The sequence below is a fragment of the Lissotriton vulgaris genome, chromosome 7, assembly GCF_964263255.1.
Source record: "Lissotriton vulgaris chromosome 7, aLisVul1.2, whole genome shotgun sequence".
In the NCBI taxonomy this organism is placed as follows: Eukaryota; Metazoa; Chordata; class Amphibia; order Caudata; family Salamandridae; genus Lissotriton; species Lissotriton vulgaris.
The window spans coordinates 238,934,800-238,951,108 of record NC_141695.1 but is presented as its reverse complement, the minus strand read 5'-3'; the positions used below and the strand labels follow the sequence as shown (position 1 = coordinate 238,951,108).

General features: G+C 43.3%; 1 protein-coding gene across 1 annotated transcript in view; it reads left to right on the top strand.

The window, feature by feature from the left end:
- LOC147701283 (FXYD domain-containing ion transport regulator 3-like) overlaps positions 1 to 9,788 on the top strand; it is a 94,333-nt gene extending 84,545 nt beyond the window's left edge. The window contains exons 6-8 of the mRNA XM_086930017.1: positions 5,346 to 5,379; positions 7,770 to 7,816; positions 9,581 to 9,788. Coding sequence (XP_086786143.1) covers positions 5,346 to 5,379; positions 7,770 to 7,816; positions 9,581 to 9,600 — 101 coding nt within the window. The 3' untranslated portion in view covers positions 9,601 to 9,788. The remainder of the gene's footprint in view (positions 1 to 5,345; positions 5,380 to 7,769; positions 7,817 to 9,580) is intronic.
- The last annotated feature ends 6,521 nt before the right edge of the window (positions 9,789 to 16,309 follow it).

Sequence of the window (16,309 nt, the reverse complement as noted above, 5' to 3'; positions counted from 1 at the left end):
TGAAGGGATGTGTGGGTCACTGTCAGTGTTGTGATTATTTATTATGGATGTGTAATTACCTTTTTTTATCAATTTGTTCTAACTGAAAATAATAAAAATGAAATTTTGTTTCTACAAAAAGCGCCGGGACGCCTCTTGGTTGCGGCATCTGCGCGCTATACAAGCGAAAATAACATAACATAACAAGTCTTGTGGCTCTATGATATAAACTGTGTGTACTAGTCCGCTTCAGATAATTTTCAAAACTTCAGGACTCTGGTTGAGCCCTTATAATTTATCATATTTAGGCAGCAGCTTTGTCAGCTTTGGTCCAGTTTCCTCTAGTGCTCCATGCTCCCAAAGTACACATTTCAGTTTGGCCGGCTGTCTTGTACCGGCGAGGCCGACATACACACTCTGCAGGTCTCCATCAAGCTATCTTAGACAGCTGGGTGGAGACCAGGCACTTGCCTCCAGGGCCTGAGGGAGCGTCTAGCCAGTCCGCTCCAACCAATCCTGGCACTGCTCATGAGCAGTGGCACTGTGGCAGGATTGCATAGGGAAGTTTGCACTTCGAATTGTGCTTAAAGCCACAGACAGGACACGGAGGACGCAGTCCAGGAAAGTACACTTCTTTTATTTGTTATTTTATAGTAATGCATGCCAGTGTTTATTTTGTATAAATTGTTGTATTCTATGTTTTGGGAAGCAGTGGGGCATGTCACTCCCCCCTCCACTTTCATATGTTATCAGCCGCCCCTGCATAAGGCCGATAGAGAAGCTGGATCAACTAAAGCAACTGGTTTATGGATTGACACAGTACAAGTCACCAGGAGGCTGAAACGGGCCTTGCTGTACTCCCCATCCATTCTCTCCAGAGGTCTATTGTTCCAGCTTTCAATGAAAAGAATATTAATGACAATGGAAGATTGGGGATGCTCCTGCCAACACGAATCTTATTGTAAGAGAAAAACCTCCACACAAACTAGCTACATGCTATCATGCTATGCCTGCAGCCATTCCACCCGAGATTAGTACAACAACTATGTTGATTAGGGCAGACAACACAATTGTACCTCAAAACAAGGTGGAATGAGGACCTGTTCTCCATCGGAACCTGCACAGATGCTGTGAGAGTACCACAGTAGACATTGCTGTGAAGCAGCAGCGCTCCTCTGGGGCGGAAGAGCATCGCCCCACTAGTCTGAGCCTCCACCCCGTGAAAATAAATGAAGCAATGTGAATGCTTTATTTTATTTTCTGTTTACATTCGTATTTGGTGAGGCTTCGTTCCGTACCTGGGCTGGGACGCATTTACTTTTATTGATGTCCCATGCCAACATGGAGGGAGGGGGCATCGATGTTGCCATGGTGCGCGTCGGTTCTCTGTAATGAAAGTGCGCATGACAGACTGACCAGTCTCTGGCCTCGGACATCCTGACATGCGCACTGCAGGCTTCAGTCCACATCCACTCTGCTTTGAGCCTAGGGGCTGGGCCAGCGAACGCATACATCCGTGTCTTCACTAATCAAATTTAAATCCTGGCACAGCTCTCATGCTATTTAACGTAATAAATATCATAAGGGCTGAATCGGCACTGGCTCTTTGGCAAAGAGCAACCTCCAATCTCGGGCACAGTCAATGCAGACCGCACGGGGGCAAGAAGAGCATAGAACATGGGCAATCAAGGTGCAACTTTATTTTTGTCTGTCTCTTTTCTCCAAAAGCAGGTTACTTTGAGAATTAGCTGCATAATAATAGACGTTTCTAATGCAAATTGTGAGAGGCAGTTATGTCTCTTTGAAACTCCAGCGATGTTAACTTAAACCTCGGCCTCAAGGTAAACACCAATGCCTCTAATACTATTTAACTGCTGTACACGTGTGTTTACCGCTGGCGTAGGTGCGACCATCTCTTCTGTGTATTATAATGGCTCAAACCCATCGGAAGCGGCCTGCTGTGTGTGACGCATTGCGCACACCAAACCCATCCCAGTCGTGTTAGTTTACCAAGCGGCGCACAGGGCAGCAAACGAGAAGTAAACTGTGATGAGGAAAACACATACTGAAAAGGCCTTCTAAGCCAGCTAGTGCCCATGGCCAGAAGAAAATTTGCACAATGTATATAGCAGAACACTACAGCCGAGGTGATATAAGTACTAATTTCAATTAAATTCTGCATTTGTCTGGAGTCGTGTGCAAAAACACTGGGTGATATATTTTGGTTATAGCTGGCATTAACCAGTGTGCCTATGATGTGAAACATATTAGTTCTTTTATAAGTAAACCAGCGTTGGTGTATTCCAATATGGGCAAGCTGCTCCTATGAGGCTTGTAACACAAATGCTTCATGATTACATTGTCCCTGCCTTAGTTACCATGATCTGGGAGCCCAATTAAAGTCCAACATAGTGTACAAAAAGTCATTAATTTCAGAAGTGAGGCCAGCCATATTAGACCTGATTGCCAACCTGGAGAACATGAAATGCTGGTACTATGGTACAATGATGTTCGCTTCCGCCATTTTCCCCCATCATTCGCAGAGTGCTGAGGGAGGTGAAATCATTTCCCGGTTTCCTGATCCTAATTGGTCCTTGTAATTTCTGGTGCATCGACTTACTGGGACTGCCCACTCACCGCCCAATTGAACTATTGCAGGTTCCTCCAGACACAACCGAGATGGAGATTTTATTCTGCATTTATGGCTACCGTGAGGATTCCTATGATGCAAAGCCGGATTGCAAGCGTAATTTCCATCCCATTCTCAGGTCACTCATTTTGACAGCCTGGTTCCAGACCACCTAGAATTCGGCTATCTGGATATTCTAGGAGATTGGTGGGATATTTTGAGGCAGGCATGTGCAGAACCTACTAGCAAAACCCTACAATGCTAAAGGGAAGGGTTTCCGCACCTGGTGCAATGCCATGAGTCTTAATTCAATCTCCATGCCACCCTATCAGGTGCTACAATACTTGCTTGAGCACAGTTTGCGCTCTACTGCATTCTTCAAAATAATGAAATTGCAGCAATCATTCTTATCCTTGTAGATAATAATTATGAAACCATTCATTAAATGACTTTTTTCAAGCTTTCCCTCTGAGAAGCTTCCCTTCTCTACCATGGTAATTAACGCGTTGAGTACACACATGCTGCCTCCTGTTCAATCTATCCATAGAGCACATCTGAAATTCATCAAATCAAAGATGCACTTTTGCCCATTTGTCCCCCAGAAACTATTCTAAAAGTTGCATTTGGTCACTATACAGAAGTAATGCCTTTATTTTACCAAAGAAAAGTAATCGTGCATACCAATCCAAACGGATGTTCGTTGAACGAACCTGTCGTGCTGCGATCTTTCTTCCCTGACCAGTCCATTTATTGAATATCAACAGGTGTATCAGTTTCTACATGAACAACACTGAAGGCTTTAGAACTTCTGACCACCTATTTGCATCCCTCAGCCTCTGCGGAAGAGGTGGGCTTTTAGCAAAACTAGCAATTTCACATTGGCTGTCTGACTGCATCATGTTTCTGCTCCAGGACAGAATAATGATGCATTATGTCAGGAGCATGGTGGCAGCAGATTCTCTCTATGCGAGAGGGCCTTTACACAACGTTTGTTGTGCAGCTCATGGATAAACTGGCACACATTCACCAAGCACTACTGTCTGGATTTGAATGGAAGCAGTCAACTCTGCTGCCTGACGAGCAATTGCGCACAACCTGTTGCAACCATGTGAACATGTTTCCCAGTTTATTCAAATTTTATGCACTGCTGCTATTGTAATTCAGCCATGTGAATCTATGCAAGATCCAGGGCTGGAGACAAAATTATTTCTCCAGCATTAGCAGGTTACATAGTTCCACACGTCACTTCTAGCTTCTATCTTGTATACTGGTCACAGTTGTGCTTTGAAATATGAATGATGTGGGCTTCTCTGGGTAGTAGAGCTCAGCACTACCACATCATTGGCTGAAGTTTGGGTTGGGTTAAATGAGGTGCATGTGCCTCTAACCAAACACTGTTGGGCATGTGGCAATTTTGATACCATTTAGTTCCTTATTGGGGACTCCCAGGCTAACAACGTGAATTGATTCAAACATGAAAGAACACAATGCTGGAGAACTAGTTTCAGGTCAGGTAAGTATTTTTTTCAAATTAATTGGATCTTTGTGTTGGTCAAAAACTTTTGATTTTACCAAAATTATCTTTTTGAGTGTGCCTGTGTGTGGGTGTTTTTTTTTCTTCTTTTTTTCTTTTTTCCACCCACTAGAGTCTACAGCAGTGGGCCAGTCATTGACTAACTTCACTGTGTGTAGGTGTGCTCTTTATGAAAGAGCAGAATACTGTCACAAATCCCTTTAGTACCTGGATCTACTATGACATTGCTTTTTGAGGTCAAACTATATTTAATTTATATACATGTTATACACACTTTATACACACACACACCTGGCAGCTCTACAACTATAACGTTTTGCAACATAGTCAGCATTGACAAAGCCAAAAGACTGGTAGCCAACGACGGACCTGTTGGACAACACTGCTTGTTTTATGTTAGTGCAGAAACTGGACACTAAAGGAGCCACTTGTTTGGTTAATGTGTTTTAGAGCTGCTGTACAGAGAGGTCCATGTTTGACCGGGACAGGCAGGTTCATCGTTGTCCCTGTGGTTCTTTTTGCTTGTTTTATTACAATATCCGTATGTGTACTTGTTTTAATTCACTTACTACACAATATAAATGACTTGAGCTAAAGTATAGCACTAAGGTATGATAGAGCGCCTCTAGAAGGCAAAGCAGGATGTGCAAATCAGGAATGGGTTGTAAGCTGCGCCTAAAGGGCCACCAGACTCGTGGCGGAGGCCCCACACTCATGGCAGGGCCTCCGTACTGTAGTTACCCATTGCGGGCCCCCGCCACAACCGCGGGGCCTCCGCCACTAGTACGGAGGCCCTTTGTGAATCGGGCCTGTAGAGTTTTCTAGGAACTTAAATGCGCCACGTGTGAGTTGGCGGTAGCCAGTGCCATAAGCGCAGCTAGGTTGTGCGTGATCACCAGGATGGGAAGGAAGGCCTTGGAAGGACTTCCCTGCTTGTCCTGGTGCTGAGACATGGTGCTAAAGTCTTCTGGTTACTCAGTCACTCTTCTGGTTCCTTCACCATAGAAATGTTTCATAGAAAATGTTTTTCCCATTATTTTGATGGGCCTGTGATTTTAATTTTGTTTTCTGGGTGGAATAAGTAGATGGTGTTGAAAGCTTGGGCTGAAATTTTAATTTTGCTGTTGGCTGAACACGGTTGTGCCCTGGTGGTGTGTTGCATCACCCTCCTGTGCTAACCGATTACCTTTTGCCTTTGTCTAGGTGGGAAGTGCCGCTGCAAATTTAACAAGAACCAGTAAGTAACCTTTTGATTAAAACTAGATACTTGAGAAGAGGGGTGTGGGAAAATAAGTTTACTGTCCTGAAGACATTTGCATATGCCTTTGAACCCACTTGCCCTTCCTTTCGTACATAACATGCTATAAAAAGTGCAGTGAAATAAGTTGCTATTAGCGCAAGGAATGTACCATGGGCAGTGAACTCAAGGCCTTGTAGCTGTTTATAACTCTGCTAAGGGCGTGGTTGTCTGAATGGAGTACAGTGCTGCGATTGGTTGATCGGCGAATGTCTCAGAACTGGGGCCTGGAAATGCTTATTCATGAACCAAGGATACTGCATTCCGTAAAAAACATTTTTTATAAATGGAGATCGTCTTAGGCAAGACGTTATCTGGTAAACGACTTATGACTAAATGAAGAACTGTTCTACAGGAGGAGGAGTGGGTGGATGGGTGGATCGATGGATGGGCCTGTCATGGTGGTGTAGCAGTCTTAATTTGAGAACCCAACCACGTTTTTTCTGACATGTTCTAACTGATCATTATTTGCCTTTTGCCGGGTGTCCTCCAGCGTGCCACAGACTTAATTGTTAAGGGTAGTGATGCCATTATGTATCCTAACCCTTTCATGATTTCCTCCATCCCATGCTGGGCTCCGCTTCAGCCAGTCCAAGCCCACTGCAAGAAGACTCTTATGGAATTTTAAACTACTTCTGGGATCAGAATTCTGCATTTTCCATAGCGCACAGTGTCTTCTTGGTGTATGATGCACTTTCCTGAGTGATCTACTAGAGGTAGAAAGTGAATCATTCAAGCTCTGAGAGGGTTTTGGTCACACACGCTACACAGTCTTTTTTCATTGATTTCAAGGTTGTCTTTTAATGGATAGACCTGAAGTGGTCCAGCTCTGGGCGGTGGTTCCTCCCATCTTTATTGAACACAGATTACGCATCAGCCTATCGGTCCAATGTCTGTGGTGGTTCAGGAGATGCCATCCCTCCCTCTTAAAGCCATTCATATCTCTAGCATCCTCAGCATCTTTGGTAGAAGAAGCCCGAGACATCCGCTCAAGCAAGATCCAGACCTCACTGGTCCAGCAGCGTTGTAGATGGTGCCACTAAACATCATGAATGAACAGCCTGAAGTACTAAGCTAGTTGTCCCTATGTATAGTAAGGACACAATAAGATAGCAGAGTTCGAATTTGCATCACCTGTCCTTTATTCCCAAGTAACAATTTGATGCTGAATTCTTACAAGATTCTAGCCCCGTAAATACTTTAACTTGGGCTATTCAAAAGCACAGAAATCAAAATTCCTAAAGCTACGACTTGGAGTGAAACCATGCATGCAGCATCTTCCACCATGGAAAAGGGTACAGACTTTTACAGTATGCAGTTTGTGCAAAAACAGCCAGAGCAATCTCATCCATACCATTTTTTCTTGCACAGAGATGCTTCATGAAAGGAGGCAAGTGCTAAAAATCCCCTTTAATCAAAGGGGAATTTGGACCAGGAGGCAAGCAGATCTGGCTTGCTTCGACCCAACATCCCCTAAATTGAACTCCAGACTAGTCAGATTTCTTGAAGCGGCCAGATCAAAAATGCCAACTGTCACTAAAGCTTTTTTGGGGCAAAGGGGACTTTGGATTATCAATTTTTTCAGGGGGAGTAACAATCGCTGCACTGACTGGTCAACATATATTGGCTGCTCTTGCACGACTAAATCTGAATCTTTTAACTTGTAAGCAACAGAAGTGTTTTATATTTTAATTGTGTTGACATTTTATGATTGCAAATTAATATTTTACATATGGTGTTATTACACACATGCATTGCATTGGTTTTAAGTAACTCTGAAAATAAAATGTATTTGTAACAATTTAAGAGTATTTATTTAACTTGTAGTACTTTATTGGTGGAAACGCCCCAAGCATGGTGCTCCATCAGCAGCCAGGGACTAGTATGGAATCCCCACACATCAGGCCCTCGCATATGACCACTTTCCTAGGCTTGGCAGTAACAAACCCCTTTGTCATGCAACTGAGAATCAAGTAGGGGAACAAGGGTAGTGTAGCTAGGATGTCTGACCTGTTAAACCTTTTAGACGCCTCTTACGGTATTTTGTTTGATTTGAGTGATTGGGTGGGGGTTTGTCCCTTGCTATTGCCAGCTTAGTGTCATAGGATTAAATGTCACTTCAAGATACTAACAAGAACTCTTCTCTTTTGAAACCTGCATGGTGAGGGAGGTCTCCCACGGTCACACCGCAACTTTCATCTTTGCAGGGAGCACACAAAGGCTTTGTTTTTGCAGCATGCTGCCTAACCGGTTTTGCAGCTTATCCGTGAGTAGATGCCACCAAGCTAAACAATAAACTCATTGTAACTGATGCCGCTTTTGTTTTCTAGGAGGCGCAGAAGTGAGGTCCAGCAGGGACAGCAGCTGATCACTCCAGGTAGGTCAGTGCAGTCGGTTGTGCTGAGGGAAGGCTGGCGTGCTTGCCTTTCTGTGGTTTGGGCCCTCTGCTGCCCAGAAGAGTAATGCCATGAGTGGTTGAACCCCAGTGCTATGTGCTTGGTAGACATGGAGGTGCGTGGTGGGCATCTGTAAAATGCCCCAGGTGTAGGAGGAAAAGCCAGACAATGACCTTCTTAGTTTACGCGTGGTCTGTTTCCCCAATTCCAGGTATATGGAGGAGTGCCCCTTTTCCCAGAAAGTGTGAATATTTCCTACTTTGACGATTGGCTGATCAAAATATACAAAGAAACGGGTTAAGACTCAATTTACCCCCTTAGAGCCCAGGCTACCGAGATACACAACAAAGGAAAAGGGGCTCGAGCGGGACCTATCTAAACTTTACTATCAACAGTAAAACTCCAATTGTTATTGGCTTTACTAGTACAATTTTTTATTTTAGATATTTGTAAACGGGTATCTCCTGCTGTACACCTCTCTCAAATGCAATAATTAGTAGCACAGGTACAACTAAACACATGTATTTGTGAAATGACAACAAAATCTCAAAATCAGAACCAGACGTTTATACGCAATCCTTGCATAAACACAAATTTTTCAGGGGACAGTCGTAACAAAATTTATAAAGGGTCACGTGAAACAGCAGGGCACATTCCCGCCATTTTGGAATAGGGGTAAGTGTACTTCATACAATCAGGAAATCCTCCAGGATAAAACTCACAAGCCTAGGTCCGATATTGAATACCAAGGTTTAAACACGCCTGTCCAATGATGTAAACCCATCACTGAGCAAAAATCCAGAGTTGGAGTAACATTTAGCAAAACGACCATACAAACATAAAGTGGTATAGAGCTAAAGCAACTGAACGCCACCAATCTGAAAATAGAAAACTGACACACATTATGATGAATGTCCTGTGTATGGCAAACCAGTGTATAGTGTGTTGGTGTTTGTTCTGGGTAAGTCTTGAGTGAAGAACATGACTGATTGCAGATTCTGTTTCATATTACCATCCTTGCTAGGTTGACTTAGCTCCTTTGGGGTGAGTTTTGAGTTCTGTTTGGCAGACTATTAACTCCATATCCTATCAGAAGAGAGCTTATACTTGGGAGAGCTCTTTGATGCTAATAGACTACCATTGTTAGACGTATCCGGTTCCTTTTCTTGGCTCCTTCGAACACCGAAGAGTCGTGGTTGCTTTGGTATGTACCCTTTTATTTAAGATCACATGTACCAGTACAGGTTTGAGGGCTTTCTGCTTCATATAATCTCAGCCCATCCCATTGAAAATACTTACACTTAATGCTCCAGCCATATCCGGTTAAGATCCTCCTTTACCATAGCAGTACAGGAAACTATATGTTCTATGATTTTAGACCAAAGGCATTCCTTGTGCTTCGGTGCATGTTGGAGCACTATGCTGAAGGGTCCAACACACAAGCCCAACACTGCAAGAACATGCAGGTGGCATCTCCAAATAACAATGAACACTGTCATTTTCAGCATTTGCATTCTTCTTGGGGATAGTTTAGTCATTAAACCACTGAAGTGCAAGGAAATATGTCCTCCAAAATCCTGCAGTATGTTAGTCTGAGTTCACATCAGTTTCAGGTACTTTTGTGATGTCCACTACTTCTGACATACCATGGCATGCAGCGTAAATAAAGTGTCTGCTCCCAACACTAGCATAGGGCGGGAATGTTCATTTATCATGCTCACAGAATTCTACTCTTTCTGTTGCAGGAAGCGCCTCCAACTGCTAGGAATCCCCAGTGGAGAAGGATGTTTATTGACAACATTAACGTTATGGAACGCTGCCGCGTTATAGATATGTTTGTTTTCTCCTTTGGATGCCGTCTCTGAGGGGGATGTTTCTGCATAGTCCTATCACTGTCCTTTCTTGACATTTTGTGTTTAACTTGGAAATTAAAATAAAGTGTTTTTTCCAATACATTGGCACTTGTTTTTCTGTATCGTTGTAGGTTGGGATTTGATGGTGGGAGGTGGCTTGCGGCCAATCCTTGAAATTCAGCAAATGTTAGAAAAGTGTGGAATACACACCACTTTCTCGACCTCAGATGGAGCAGGCCACAAGAAAGCACACACATCTACCAGCCAGTTAGTGTGTGGAATGGGCGATAGTGTTGCGTGTTTATCTAGGCTCCTGATCGATACTGTGACCTTATGCCCCTATTCGGCCATAAATCCATTTATTCCCTATATTGGCATAACCGTTCAAGTGCGATTTTCAGAAAAGTCATCTCTGGCCTCAAACGAACAGAGCCACATTCCAGCATAGCTCTCTGCCACTTCCTTTGCGACCAATTAGTGCAATGACAGAGCAGAAGTCACTATCTGAGATTCCTAGATTAACACTCCGAGTTCTTCAACAAGATAAAAACTCAGCAAACCTGGAAATCCCCGCTTGCTGTGTTTTGATTAGTAATGGAACTCTAATGAGCAACTGATAACTATCACTTCCTAGTGACATCTTTAATTGACGTCTTATGTCCAGCAAACTTGCGTCCAACCCGGCACCTGTCGGGTATAAATATTACCAACGTTGCCTTAAGCAATAGCTCGTTGCTCGTTGCCTGTTGTTAGCTGTCTGCAAGACCCCGTGTTGGTGAAGCTAGCACCCTGTCGCCGCAGGCTGCTGTCCCCTTGGTGGTGAAGCTACTGATACCATTATCGCTGCTAAAGCGCGAACGATGGTTCAGTACGCTTAGGAGCTGAACAGCCGTCCCTCTGCGAAGACATCCAGCAGATTCCAGCTGCCCGCGGACGCTGTCCCCCCTCCTTCCTCGACGCGCTGAAGAGAGCCGCTGCCTTTCTCCTGCAGAGAAATCCAGCTCCAGCGTTTCCGGTCTGCCCTCGCGGGTGACTGGGATATCGAGTGCCCCCTGAAGGAAATACCAGACTTCCATCATTCTATTCAGAGGTATGGTGTTGACTAAACCCTTAGACGAGAATTCTTGAAGCAAACCTTGGCAAAACCAACTTAACCTAAAGCTACTTACTTACTCCCCTTCCACGTGTTAGGCTTAGGTCAGGCACACTGGGGTAGGCGTAGTTAGAAGCACCAGTTGAGTATGTTAGCCTAATGTATATATGACTGTATATATGTTTTATTACTTTTAAACCATTGTATGGCTAAGAAACCATATCAATGCTTTTACAGTTCTATTTCGCAATACTTATCTTACTGTACGTACTTTTTATAATAACAAGTCTTGCAATTGTGGCAATACATTTCTCTTGTACAAGAAGAAAGACTGTTCAATAAATGTTAATCCTTGATTGACAAACTCCCGTCTCTCTATTCTCTACATCTCGTGAAAGTAAACTGCACTAAACTGACTGAGTGAAATACCGGTCTATTGTTTCACACGACCCTAGAGATTGACTCTTGATCTGAGGAGCAAAGTTGTCATGTTGCACGGTTGTTGGAAAGCTGAATCCCTTCTTGTCTGTGCCAAGGAAGCTGATCACTTCCTATGCAGAGAAGAAAGTTTCCAGTGACCTCTGAGCTAGTTGGTAACACACCCAATTAAGTTTAGCATAGTCAGTGGAGGCCTGGAATATCCGCAGTTCCACGTCGATACTACTGTTTATGTTATTCCAATGCGCAGGGCCTAGTGGGAAACTAGGAACTACACTACATGGTGCCCAAACGTTTGGTAAGGCGATAAACTAACGCAAGACGTTAGAGTAACTCAGTCGTGCATATTTCACAGACCCCTTTCTCCCGTAAATACTCCAATAGACGTCTGGAGTGGGTGAAAGGTTAAAATCCGCCCGACCTTAGTAGGAAGAGATTCCTATGTAAAGCTCTGGTTTATTCAACGTTGAAGGATACAGTGTTCCAAAATATTGTGCACCTAATCTTTGTCTCCTTGGAGACCTACTCTGCAAACCTTGCATTTTAACAAATGTCGGTAGAAAACAACGGAACAACTGGGGCCGCAGTAAATGCAACTCAGCAGGATTCCGACGATATGGTACCGGGTGCTATTATCATCCCGGTCCAATTAAGAAAATCTATAACGTTAAAACTTATAGAGAACGGACAGTAATTTTCGTGATAGAGGCTCACGAGTATCGGCAGACAGAGGTATTCTATTCATGGATAAACTTTCCAGCGGTAAACGCTACAACAAAAGAGTTTCACTATTACAAAATAGAGAAACCACCGAAAGAGTACGCTCCTTTCGAGGAGATTGAAATTCCACTTAAATTTCAAGAGCACCTGCTCTGGTTTAATGGCGCCCTAAATCATACTGATCACATAACTAGGCTCGGTCCACTAGGTAGACCAGGAGCAACGTGGCCGGTTCTAGCCAGCTACACACCACATCCTGACATTGTAAAAATGTCTAGAGAAGATCTGTTAGTACAGCTAAACACATTAATAAAAATACATAGGCAATTAGTCCAATATGTAATGCGGACTGCAACAGTCCAGCCAGCTGTTAATGTACCACAGCTGACCCCTCATCAGGGGAACACTAATAAAATCACACCACAGAACATAGTCATGTCTTGGTAAAACACCCGTTAAACGGGAACAAATTCCTTTCTGGTTAGCACAGAAAATCACTCAAATAGAGGCAGTATTTCCTGATACTACCCCTATAGAGAAACACAGAATCTTGACCATCTGCCTTCCTATGGGAATCGCACCACACATAGAGGACTGCGACACTTGGGGTACAGTCTTTGCTTCCATTTACACGAAAACACACGGTGTTCCGTCTATGGCGGTAATACCAGAAGTGCTAAAACAGATTCAAAATGAATTCGGTCCAGAGCCCGCTTTAAATCTAGGTATGAAATTACTGAAAGACTTCAAGCACGTCTCGGCTGTATTATTAGCCAACATAAAAGGAGAAGCAGCATCTGTGGCGATTCGCCAGAAGTTGAGGGAAACAGATATAAAAGATCCTGTTGAGCTTGCAAAAATCATAGAAAAATGCTATGAAGAATTAGGTAGAGACAGCTTGGGTCGGAAACCGGTAAAGCCCCAACTGCTCAAATCCTGAAAAATTATTTATTAAAAATAATTCAAACACTCCTAAAAAGAGCTGGGATGGAAATAAACAATCCACTCCCAAGGAAAAAGTTTTCCAGTCCAGAGGAAGGTCTCCTCGACGGAGGGAAAGAACTCCGACTCGAGAACGCCTGTCTCCCCAGCGGGAGCCCTCTGAGAAAAGATATAACCTTAGAAATAGGGATAATCTGAAAAAACCTGATAGATATCAAAGTATTGATACACGTCCCTCTCGATCTTTTCCACAGAATTGGGAAAGAAGAGGACGGTCAGACCCAGGAGAGCACACCAAGTCCAAAGACAAGGAACATGCTCAGAGTAAAAAATCTCAATTTCAGAAAAAGAAGGTAGCCAGTATTAGAGTAATCAACCATGCCGAGAATACTGAGGACACAGTTGAAAAACGGGGAGTGGGCATTGACAATGTTGGACAGTGCAGCAGAAATCAGTATAGCGCGCAAGATCTTGATGAGTCATCTGGAGACAGTGGACACGAATGAATACATTCAGGTTGAAACTGCTGACACCAGACTTAGCGAGCCCCATAAAATATACGAAATAACATTGCGTATAGAGGGTGATAAGACTAGGACAATTAAGGGTCTATGTTGGGATAAGCTCTCAAAAGGCTATGATATTCTGTTAGCTGAAAAAGATTGGCCCCCAAAGTTTGTCAGGGAGTGCCCTCGTGGCGAAGAAGTGATTATGCCTGCCTTCTCGAATCACATTCCAATTCACAAAAAATATACATATGCAAGGAAATGGGCAGTAGCCCAGGCACCGGCATTGTATAAAAATCATGTAGGATGGGATGAGGACTCTCCTCCTCACAAAATCCAATTAAAAAGTGAACCAACTGCCCAAAGGCAGTATCCCATAAAGCAAGAAGCTAAAAAACAGGTCAGGGAGATCTTAGATCATCTTGAATACCAGGGGGTGATTGAAACATGCACCTCTCAAATGAACAATCCTTTGTTTCCTGTCTCCAAGCCAGACAATTCATATCGTCTAGTTTTGGACTACAGACACCTTCATATGTGTTGCAAAACTTTTGCAGTACAAAACTCGCATAGTGCAGCCCTAATGAATAACATAGTTAGGAAAAAATATAAAACGACATTTGACATATCTAATGGTTTCTTTTGTCAAAACATTGCACCGGAAAGCAGATATTTGACCGCTTTCTCCGCATTTGGGTCGCAGAAAAAATTCTGTCGACTCCCACAGGGGTTCAAGAACAGCCCAGGACTATTCTCAGCTAGGGTAACAGAGTTACTACAAATCTATGATGATGAAGCATTATCTTACGTAGATGATATTTATCTCACAGATGATGACTTGGATACTCACTTGAAAAGAGTGAACACCATCATACTTGGGTTCGCAGCAGAGGGTTACAAATTCAACTTTAAAAAGTCCCGAATTGCCCATCTGACAGTACTATTTTTAGGGTACGAATTATCAAGTGAAGGGAAAAGCCTAGTGGACAACTTCTTAGAGAAGTGCGCTGTACTCCAAGCTCCAAAAACGCTGAAGAATTTGCAATCCATACTAGGTTTTCTGAATTTCGGAAGAACTTACATTTTAAATTACGCAGAGAGGGTTAAACCTCTCTACGAACTAATTAAACCCGATTTTGAACAAATCAATTGGACTCAAAAACATACAGAAATTTTGAGATCACTGCAAACAGACATGTTAGCAAAAACAAAATTAGATACACGTGACAACACGATCGATCTTGTAATCCGAGTCATCCCAGGAAGATGCGGATTCACGTACCTGACCTCTAATGAGGGAGAAAAGGTACCTATTTCAATTAAATCTCACTTGTACACACAAGCAGAAAAAACATTCAGTCACACAGAAAGAACTGTGAACGCAGTGCAAATCGCATTAGCAAATGAACGAGAACTAGCACACGGCAAACGGATTAATATCCTTACAGCGGAATCCGCCTTTGAAGCGCTATTCAGCCCAGTAAACCTGCCTACAGTGTCACTGGATCCGAAATGGATACAGTGCATAGATTCTCTAGGAGCGGAAGACATGAAATACTATTTCGCCCCGCAATTTGAAGAACTGAATGATTTAGAATATGAAGAAGAATATCCTCTGCCAATCGAAATTCTGCCTCTCCCACAATACGCCTGTATAATCTATACAGATAGCTTTGTACATCATTTCAACGTAGAGAGAAAATCCTACGATGCAGCATGTGCGATCATTAAAGGTCGTTGGCTGTGCGGTAAATTCAGACCGAAAGTAACAAAAACTGAATCTGTAAGAAACTGTTCGGTTCAGAGAACTGAAATCAGATCTTTAAAGATGGCGCTTGAAAATGCAGAACGTGAATTCCCGCCACTTATCGTGTGCGATTCTCATTTTTGCGTCAACTCTTACAATAACAAACTGCAGAGTTGGATCGAAAATGACTACAAAGATGACACAGGTGCCACAATAAAGCATAAATTGCTCTGGAAACGGGTAGCTCTTTTACACAAAGAACTACAAAAGACTCACGTGATTCACGCACAGAGTCTTCAACGTGATGGCGTTCACGTTGCAGGGAATTCATTGGCTAATACAGCCACAGCGGAAGCAACTAAACCGGCTTCCGTAGCCACAAAAAAGCGTAGAGATAAATACATAGACGGAGAAACCATGCTGTCAGTAAAAACGACTGTAAAAGGCGACTGCGCAGCACTACCCGTAAACTATCCACTCAATTATGCATACATAATCGATGCAAACTCCGTTCCTTTTGCTCGAATCCCTGTAGTGGGGGATAGAGTAATTCCAAACAGGAGCAGGAGGGGCTTCCTCTTACTGGAAGCACATATAGGGTTGGGTCTGAGATACCAAACAATTAAGGTTTCTCTGAAAGAATTACAATCAGAGTACTGGTGGCCAGGAATGAGTATAGACATTCAATGTTTTGCTCAAAATTGTGAAGATTGCAACAGAGATCGCAGTAATGAACAGGCCAGTGTAGTTTCAGGATCCCTTCTAGACAGCATAAGGCGGTCTATCTGCGCAATCAAAGAAGAGAAGCGTGTCCCATTGTACACAGTTAAGACGAAAAGCACTTAAAAAATGAGGCCTCCAGCGCTCGGCTGACGCTAGAACGGTTATAAAAGATTTGCGAGTCTTTATCGGCACATACGCAATTACCACGCTCCATTATGACCAGGGTCCTGCTTTCAGCTCTCGAGCCTATAAGGAGGCCATGGCCAGCATGGGAATTGGGTTGCGGTATTCTTGTCCGTCGCACAAGTGTGGTAGAAAGAAAAAACCGTGACATAAAGCAATCTATAACTGCGAAGGTATTAGGTTCAGGCTCTGGGTGGGTCAAACATTTAATAAGTGTCCAAACTAGTCTTAACAACATGCCAAGAAATTCTCTAAAAGGTTTCAGCCCA